This window comes from Saccostrea echinata, unplaced genomic scaffold (assembly GCF_033153115.1).
Source record: "Saccostrea echinata isolate AGI-Se365-2 ecotype Australia unplaced genomic scaffold, CSIRO_AGI_Sech_v1 ptg000053l, whole genome shotgun sequence".
Taxonomy (NCBI): Eukaryota; Metazoa; Mollusca; class Bivalvia; order Ostreida; family Ostreidae; genus Saccostrea; species Saccostrea echinata.
The window spans coordinates 2,876,285-2,886,145 of NW_026889802.1; the positions used below are offsets into that span (position 1 = coordinate 2,876,285).

The following is a 9,861-nucleotide window of genomic DNA, read 5'->3' on the forward strand; positions in this document are numbered from 1 at the left end:
ACCTTAGTGGAATTCGAAATAATAGGTTTAACTATTCTACCTAAATCATTTTTTTAAAAAAATTAATTAGGCCATTCCAAGTTCTTTTTTAATATTTAACTTCCACATGTGCCTTACTTTTTGACACCCCAGATCAGAAAAGACACACACAAAAAATAGTCCAGAAATTTCATTTTGGTTAAAATTTTTTCAATTCCAATTTCTTTCTATGTCTGTCGCTACTCTGTCAAATTATACTTATCATTTAATATCTTGATTTTGCACAGGGATATAAATTTCTGTGAGAAAGCTAGATTATATCAAATCTTCTGGGTGACGTTGTTTTTATGACTATAAAGTATGTGTTTTATTTTGTGGCTTGTGTGTTTCCTATAAATAGGTAAGAAGGTTTTTTTAATGAAAGGTTGACACTAAACAGAGGAAAAAAATTGGAATGGCCTGATGAGGATTATTTGTATCTTCAAGTTCTCTTCATGTGTATAATGATTTACTGAAATTTTCTTAAAACAGTAAGGGGTAGCATTTGAAAAAAATGTTAAGAGAAAAATAGGTGCACAAAGAAACACTTTCCCAACACAAAAGATTTTATGGTTTCCACCAATAGTCTGCCCATGATTTTCTTTTCAGCAAGGTTTTTCAGAAATATACATTTTTTTAAAGCAACATGATACGCAATTCTTTATATACACGTATATTAAAAAAATAATAATAAGGTAAGTGGAAAAAGATAGGAAATGAAGAAATTGAGTTATAAATGTAACATAAGGGGAATAAGAGATAGATAATGTGTTCCTTACAAATATTTCTAAGTGTCACTGAATAGGTAAAAAAAGAAACGAAGTCAAACCCAATACAGGTGCATACAAACAAATCACACAGATAACATTTTGTTAATGGTTAAAAAAAATCACAATAAAAAAATCCCCAGCCGTGAGACTATAGGTTGTAATTAATCATCGACTAATCGCACAACATCTACTCTTTTTTCCTGGTCTTCTCTGTTCTTTTTTTTCTTACTCTGCAAAATCATTACAGCATACTATAAATTATTTGGAAAAAAAGGGTGACAAGAGGCCCATGGGCCTTAACATCCACCACAGAATCATGAGTCCTCAGATAATGATCTCTTCAAGCCAAACGGGAACTGTTCTGGACTTAATGTGACAAAATTTAATGTTTGGAAACAACTCTATAATCATTATTCACATTTATACAGTTTGTCTCCATGAAGTTCAGGAGTTCTTGGATTTTAAACTACCTGAGGGTGCTTCCTTATCAGTATAACAAATGGCTTTGTTATTCTTGAGCAGCAGATTTTTTCCTGTTAATATTCCTTTGCAAAAATTTGATCCCCCCTTTTGGCCCCTCCCTATCCCCAAGGGTCATCATTTGGACAAACTTGAATCTACACTACCTTAGGATGCTTCCATATCAATTAGACTACACATGGCTTTTCTGTTCTTGAGAAGAAGATTTTTTCCTATATATTCCTATGTAAAATTTTAATCACCAGTTGTGGCCCCATTCCTCCCCCCAGTGGTCATGATTTGAACAAACTTGAATCTACACTACCTGAGTATGCTTCCATATCAAAATAACTAATCATGGCTTTGCTATTCTTGAGAAAAAAAAATTTTAAAAGTTTTTTCCTATATATATTCTCAAGTAAAACTTTGATCCCCCATAATGACCCCACCCTACCTCCGGGGGTCATGATTTGAATAAACTTGAATCTACACTCTCTGAGGATGCTTCCCTATCAAAATGACTAAACATGGCTTTGCTGTTCTTGAGAAGAAGATTTTTTAAGCTTTTTCCTATATATTCTTATGTAAAACTTTGATCCCTCATTGTGGCCTCACCCTGCCCCAAGGGGTCACGATTTTAACAAATTTGAATCTACACTACCTGATGATGCTTCCATATCAATATGACTGATCACAGCTTTGTTGTTCTTGAGAAGAAGACTTTTAAAAATTTTTTCTATGTATTCCTATGTAAAATTTTGACCCCCTATTGTGGCCCCACCCTACCCCCGGGGGTCATGATTTGAACAAATTTGAATCTACACTATGTAATGAAGGTTTAACATAAAAAGTTTCAACTTTTCTGGCCTAATGGTTCTTGAGAAGATTTTTGAAAGATGACATTAAATTTTTAGTAATTCTTAATTATCTCCCCTTGAAAGAGAGTGTGGCCCTTTATTTGAACCAACTTGAATCATCTTCACTCAAGGATGTTTTGTGGCAAGTTTGGTCAAAATTGACCTGGTGGTTCTTGAGAAGTCGAAAATGTGAAAAGTTTACAGATGGACACACAGATGGACGCCAGACAAAATGTGATCAGAAAAGCTCACTTGAGCTATCAGATCAGGTGAGCCAATAAAACAAAATAATCTGAAAGTTGAAGATATGTTGCCAAAAAGCAAGAGAATAGGATGATCAGGGATAAAGGCTTTGAAGAGTCTAGTGCTCAGTAAGGGATTATAAAGTAGATCTATTTATTTGCCTGCAGTACTTCTTAGTGTTACATGTGATACATTCTCATTTGTCACTATCGCCTTGCAGAAAAGCAAAACAAAATTTATTGAGGACATTTAGTATACCCCCATCATTCCCTGACAGAATGGCCTCTCTTGGTATTTGAAAAATATTTAATGCAGAAAGAAGGTATTTTGTTTCAATTTTATTTACCTATTATTCACAATCTACTTGACCATTAAAAACTATGAATGTACATGTACTTTTTGTATTATACAATAAAAAATTCTTTTGTAATTCCTTTATTCCATTGACTTATCAATTACCTGTACATTATTTACAGTGATTAATTATCATAGGTGAATAGCAAGGAAAAATAACTTCTTTCAATAGAAAACAAATTTTCCTACAGAATATATAAAGCCTTGCACAGCACCAGAACAATTGCCTTTTTTTTTTTTTTGGAACAATTGGTCCAGAATTTCACTCATCTGATAAAAATTCCCCTTTTAGTTACAGAGATTTTAGTGATTAAACATACATGTAACATTTAAAATATATTTATTTATAAAAGTTCTAGAAATGACCCTCGCAGATTTTTGCTACATCCATCTGAAAATTTCCAGAGGGGCATGCCCCCAGACTCCCATTGTATATTCAAACCTCCAGAGCTAGGCATACTATAAAACCTGCCCTGGCCCCTATGGCCTGACCTGGCCTCTAAGTTTGCCTGACCTCTATTTTGGCCTCTAATTTGGTTTCAAACCAAATTTTGGCCTGGCCTCAAATTTAGCCTCTGTAAAAATTTTTGGCCTTTATTTTGGCCTCACCCAAGAATGATTTCTTTTTCAGAATTTGATTGATTTCATTGATTTTTATAAAAAGGAAAGGTCAAGGTCAAAAAATGTTGATGCAGTTGCATAGCTCTCATCAATATCTGACAAAGGACAGACAGAAGGATGGATGATGGACATGACAAACACTATATGCCCCAGCCATATTCATGGCGGGGAATAAAAATTTGATTTTTGTGTCTTTAACATTTTGAAAATTTGTTCCTTCCTCATTTTTATGTCAGTTTATTAATCAGTTTAATCTATGAAAACAAATATCATTCATGTAATAATTCTGAGATTTTAAAATAAGCATTTGACCTCTGACCTTATTATCTCCAGCTGGTTGATGAGGAAGTTTCACAAACCCAAGGTCATCCTCTGGAGGTGTAAGGATCACTGCTGGTGCGGTGTCTTTACGATTAGCAAAGCCTATCACTGAATAAATCAAATATAAAGGTACAAGTATGTATCATACAAGTATATTCTTTACTCTGAAATTATTTGGATTTTATTTAATATTTTCATTACTTTTTGCAAGTTTAAATTGATTTTGACTCACACTCCTTTAAAGTAAATGCATGTACATAAGCAAGAAAAATTCCTAATTTGGTTGTTTGATAACAAAATGAGATGGAATGTGTTTTAATATTGTGTATATTTTAGACATTAAAGAAATGAGAGATGTTATTAAGTATAAATTAACTTCAAGAGTGGATTTACATGTAGAGTTAAATTGAAACACCAGAAGTTAGTAATGGGGTAATAGACCTGGATACAAGAAATTTCATGTTTACCACATTGGAATCTGAAATAAATATATACATGAGATATAATTTCATGCAGAATTAAATAGAGGTATACATATATGCATTGCTTACATAAACCTGTACAATTAAATGAGCTGAAGTTTTGAGTGACATGTGACAAAATGTTTCTCACTGGATTACTATTAAGTTCCAGTACATGTGTCAACACCTATTAGTTATGTTTACATTTTAACAAAACTTAAGGTACAGGCATGATTAAGAGCTACATGTATGTTAAACATGCTTTAAATATAAGAAAAAAGTCTACTTATTCATAATTGCTGTGATGTTCACTGGTTTTATAAACATATTGCATTATAACTTTTGCTCAGATCAAGGCATTTCACAATCTGATTAAAATCAGATCTTTGTTATGCTCCGAAATTCTGATGGTCGCTTTGTACAGCGACCATCAGAATTTCGGAGCGTAACAAAGATCTGATTTTAATCAGATTGGGCATTTCAATACTTCAGTTCATTTAATTGTGAGAGGTCCTGTATTTTTTTTTAATGACAAAGCATAATGTTTAAATATGATGGATTTTCATGCATAAGATAATCATGGCCACTAATTTCATGCAATTGATAGCAATAATACCAGCAAGCATCCTCTATCATGCAAACATAATGTCCCCTAAAACACAATGTATGGAAATCTTTGCAGTTTTAATTTTACTTTTTATTCATGGTACTCATGTCAACCAGAAGTCTCTGATGAGACTGTAGCTCTACTGGGATTTGCAACATGCATTAATAAATAGAATTATGTATCTTAATGTAGTTTACTTCTGTGCCAAGTTATACTGAAATCAAATGAAAACTGTAGGAGGAGTAGCATTTTGAAAGTATTTCAAAGAAATTTCTATTTTTAGTAACCACATCAAAAACCGAAATGCATATAATGTATCGTAGTGTATTCTAATTGTGTGCCAAATAGATTGAAATAAGACCAAAACTGTTGGAGGAGTAATGTTTTAAAGGGATTTCACAAAAATTTCTTTTTTTAGTAACCATGGCAACACTGTTCATCGAAATAAAAAACCGATGCATTAAATTATGTATCTTAGTATGTGTAGTTTATTGGATGACAAGTTATATTAAAATCAGACCAAAACTGTAGGAGGAGTAGTGTTTTAAAGTAATTTCACAGAAATCTCTATCTTTAATAACCATGGCAACACCGTTCATCGAAATCAAAAACTGATGCACTAAATTATGTATCTTAGTATGTGTAGTTTACTTGTATGCCAAGTTATATTAAAATCAGACCAAAACTGTGGGAGAAGTGTTTTTGAGGAATTTCACAGAAATTTCTATTTTTAGTAACCATGGCAACACTGTTCATTGAAATCAAAAACTGATGCATTAAATTATGTATCTCAGTATAGTCTTCTTGTATGCCAAATTATATTAAAAGCAGACTAAAACTGTAGCAGGAGTAGCAATTTAAAGTAATTTCACAGAAATCACTATTTTTAGTAATCATGGCAACACTGTTCATTGAAATCAAAAACTGATGCACTAAATTATGTATGATGGTGCAGTCTACTTGTGTGCCAAGTTATTTTGAAATCAGACCAAAACTGTAGGAGTAGCATTTTAAAGGAATTTCACAGAAATTTCTATTTTTAGTAACCATAGCAACACCGTTCATTGAAATCAAAAACAGATGCATTAAATTATGTATCTTAGTGTAGTCTACTTGTGTGCAAAGTTATATTGTAATCAGACCAAAACTGTAGGAGGAGTAGCACTTTAAAGGAATTTCACAGAAATTTCTATTTTTAGTAACCATGGCAACACTGTTCATCGAAATCAAAAATCGATGCACTAAATTTTGTATCTTAGTGTAGTCTACTCGTGTGCCAAGTTATAATGAAATCAGACCAAAACTGTAGGAGGAGTAGCATTTTCAATGAATGTCACAGAAATTTCTATTTTTAGTAACCATGGCAACACCGTTCATTGAAATCAAAAACCGATGCACTAAATTTTGTATCTTAGTGTAGTCTACTTGTGTGCCAAGTTATATTGAAATCAGACCAAAACTGTAGGAGGAGTAGTATTTTGAAAAATTGTTTACAGACAGATGGACAGACAGACAGCTAGACGGACGGACGACAGACACCTTACTATCGCATAAGCTCTTCTGGTCTCTGACCAGTAGAGCTAAAAATACACAACTCAAGATGCTCAGATGATCTATAACCTACACAACTTGCATTATTGATCATAGAAGGTAGCAGAGTGTGCATAGAAGCAAATATAGACATTGGCAAGACATATAATCTGAGCTGGAATCACATCACACAAAGCTGAAGTAAGGAGAAGAAATGTAATAAGTCTTACCTGTAATTATCATTATTACAATGTGGAGAACAAGAAAAAATAAAGCTGCTTTTGGAAATATTCTCACAAATCTAGACACTGTGTTTGGTTCACAGACCGATTCACAACACTGACGAGGGTCCATTTTGACTGGGATATTCAAAACTTTATTACCCCCATACAATCATGCTAGAATAAACAAGAAAATGTGATTTAATTGTTGCATGAAACTTTCTTGACATAAGAAATTGAAGCTTTATTGTTTCTTATAAAAAAAAATTCAAAAAGATAAATTCAATAATTCCTTTATGTTCCTTTGCAAAAATTTAAACCTCATTTTAGCCCGATTTGACTCAGACAAAGTTAAAGATCTACAAATCATGAGGATTCTTGTACATGTATGCTTATTGATTATAGCTTTACTGGTCTGCAGCAAAACATTAAACAAGATGTGTTTGTGAAACACTGATGCCCCCGTATGGCAACTTATAGCTAAGGTTAAACTTTCTCAAATGCAAATCAAATATATTGGTACCCAAGGTAAGGTCTTGTCCCGAGGAATATGTGTGAACTATGAAAGCCCTAGCAGCAACCATTGAAAAGATATGAAAAAGTTTAAAGTTTTTCAAAAGAAAGTCAAACAACAAGGTCAAGGTCAAATGGTCAAAATTAATGGTGCCCAAGGAAAGGCCTTCTCACAAGAAATATACATGTGAAATATGAAAGCCATTCAGAAGATATGGCCATGGTTAAAGTTTTTCAAAAGTAGGTCAAACTCCAAGGTCAAGATCAAAGAGTCAAAGTTGTTTGTATCCAAAGAAAGGTCCTGTCACTAGGATTGTACCCAATAAAAGTATTTTAAAAAAATACATACCCAGTATTTAAAGAAATCCAATTTCCTTTAGCCTAGTCTTAAATGCCATTGTTTATTGGCAAGACATGAAATTAGCAGTGATTTATGATGTTTTGCAATGATAGGAAATGCTTTATACACTATACATTATAAAAAATTGAAGTATATAGAAGAAACTGAAGTACCATATAATAATTTGTGACATGACCCGGCGAGTTTTTCTTTGAAGTCAACCGTACAATAACTGCAATACAGAACACTTTTTGTGGGGGTTTCTTGTGCAAATGAGCAAACACTGTACATTATCTGCAAAATATCAACGATACAGTTTATTTTTAGAAGACTGAATCCATATCTTAAATGATACAGACATAAAAATCAATCAAATCGCATGATAGCGCTGTTAGTATTTATTCCAAATTTGAGATGAATTAAGAATAGAATTTTACAACGTAAAGTTACCAGTGGCAGATTCATAGATTTTATAAAGGAGGAGGAGGGGGGGGGGGGGGCATATCAATAATACAATAATTAATCTTTTTTAATCTTACTTTAAATGATTATTTATACAGATATAAACAATAAAATGTCATTCTATGGTTGTTAGTATAGGAATTAACGTCGCAGCTATTGCCGAAAAAAAATTACATAAACCGCTTATGTGGGTTATGTATTTTTTCTGCAACAGCTGCGACATTAATTTCCATACTAACAACCAAAGAAAGCATTTTATTGTTTAAATAATTATAAATATTTAAATTGATAGATATCTGCACGTCCAACTCACTCGGATTTTTAATTGCTGAAAATGGGGTACTAATCAACTTTCTACAAAATCATCTGATTGGTAGAGAGATATGTACCTAAATACACATGTAAATTAATGAGGTCATAAGAAAGGTCATGTCACAAGTCATTTAGAATACTTGTTTCCTACTGTATTGGAGATACAGGGCGGGGCCCTGCTCGAGCTATCGCTCTTACCTCAAGCCCCACCCTGTATCTCTGATATAGTAGGAAACTCGTACTCTATATTTAACAAAAATCATGCAGTTTTCTTCAAATGCCTGGATACCTATAGTGTTTTTATCCTAAAATATATTTGTTGATCAATATTCAATTGGAAAATGCATAGTAGGTGTTTTTATTCACATTTCCGGAAGATTTATTTGAGATTTACTAATTTTCCCTATATCATATGATTAACTTTAAAGAGGAAGTTTGAAGAATTACCGTTGTTAAATATACATTACTTTAAGAATTCAGAGACATTTTTGTGAGCATTTTCAATCATTCAATGCCTGATTTTCAGAACCTGAGGACCAGACTAACTTAAGATCTCATTAAATTTATATACTACAATTGGCCACTTTCATATCTGATATGGTTCTACATTCTTGAGAGGAAAATTTTTAAAGATTGTCCTGTGTTGTGTATTCTAATGAATCCGAGGTCAATATTTACAGATGAAGGGATAAACTGTATCACCTTTCAGAAGTAACCAATGAACATGTCCATTGATGGTACATGTAGTTGGAAAACTTACCAGAGATTCCTATGCAAACGAATATATGCTGTTGCTGCTATAGAGCATCACTCATTATTCCTTTGTCACATGCTATAATTTAGCAATTAAAACTGAATACCTTTCAATATACATATTCAAGATAAGATGCTTTTTTTCTAGAAATGTTTTTACCTCATTAATAGTTTTGAGTGTTTAAACCAAGTATTGCTTATCGATTACCTAGCATTGTTTTCGATACTTAAGTAAAAACTAGATGTGTCGTAATGCCATGAATACCCCCGCAGGCAGCCAAAATTTCAAAAGCCATACCGTTATTTAGTTTAAATTTGTATTCGAACTTGACCTGTATTTTCTGGTAAAATACCTGCATATGCAATTTCAACCTTTTACATACATCCCTACAAAAGTTAGAGAGTGGACACTGAAAATTTCTTCTTCTTTTTTTTCTAAGTTCAAGAGGGATAACTCTGTCAAAAATCATCGAACTTGATCTGTGTATTCCTTTGATGTATCCATATGTCAAATTTGAGTTGAACGTGTGCAACTATTGCATAGATAATGAAAGGAAAGTGAATGATGACGGAATGACAGAATGATGGAATGACGGAACAGGGTAACACTATATGCCCCGGCCATTTTATGGCAGGGGCATAAAAATAAAATTAATAATATTTTTAAATGACTCCAAACTGTCTTTACATTACCAATTAATTTCCTAAGTAGAAGGAACAGTCCTAATAATCACGATAAAGAACTTTGAATCTACTTTCCCAAAAATGATTTGTCCGATGGTACAGTATTGGAGAACACAAAAATGTGAAAAGTTATCAGATGGACAAATTTCTTTCAGAAAAGCATAGTTGAATCTTTTATTCAGATGAATGAAAAAGAAAACTTTATATAAAGAAAATAAATAGATGGAATTCTTTGAATTTACACCTACCTTTGAATTAGTATTGTTTCATCTTCTGGCTTCAAATACTAGTAGCTCTCTTTATATGATCTAAAATCAAAAGCAATAATAACAACA

General features: G+C 32.6%; 1 protein-coding gene across 2 annotated transcripts; it reads right to left on the minus strand.

Moving 5' to 3' along the window:
* Positions 1-644: 644 nt before the first annotated feature.
* Positions 645-9,861, minus strand: LOC133204452 (uncharacterized). 2 transcript variants are annotated; one of them, XM_061340183.1, is made up of 5 exons: positions 9,775-9,832; positions 7,489-7,609; positions 6,472-6,639; positions 3,642-3,751; positions 645-1,018 (listed from the first exon to the last, which is right to left on the minus strand). In XM_061340183.1, exons 3-5 carry the CDS (start codon positions 6,593-6,595, stop codon positions 950-952), a joined length of 303 nt encoding a protein of 100 aa, XP_061196167.1. In that variant the 5' UTR covers positions 6,596-6,639; positions 7,489-7,609; positions 9,775-9,832; the 3' UTR covers positions 645-949. The 2 variants fall into 2 exon arrangements, with proteins under 2 accessions (XP_061196167.1, XP_061196168.1); XM_061340184.1 differs by lacking the exon at positions 7,489-7,609 and having other exon boundaries at positions 646-1,018; positions 9,775-9,861.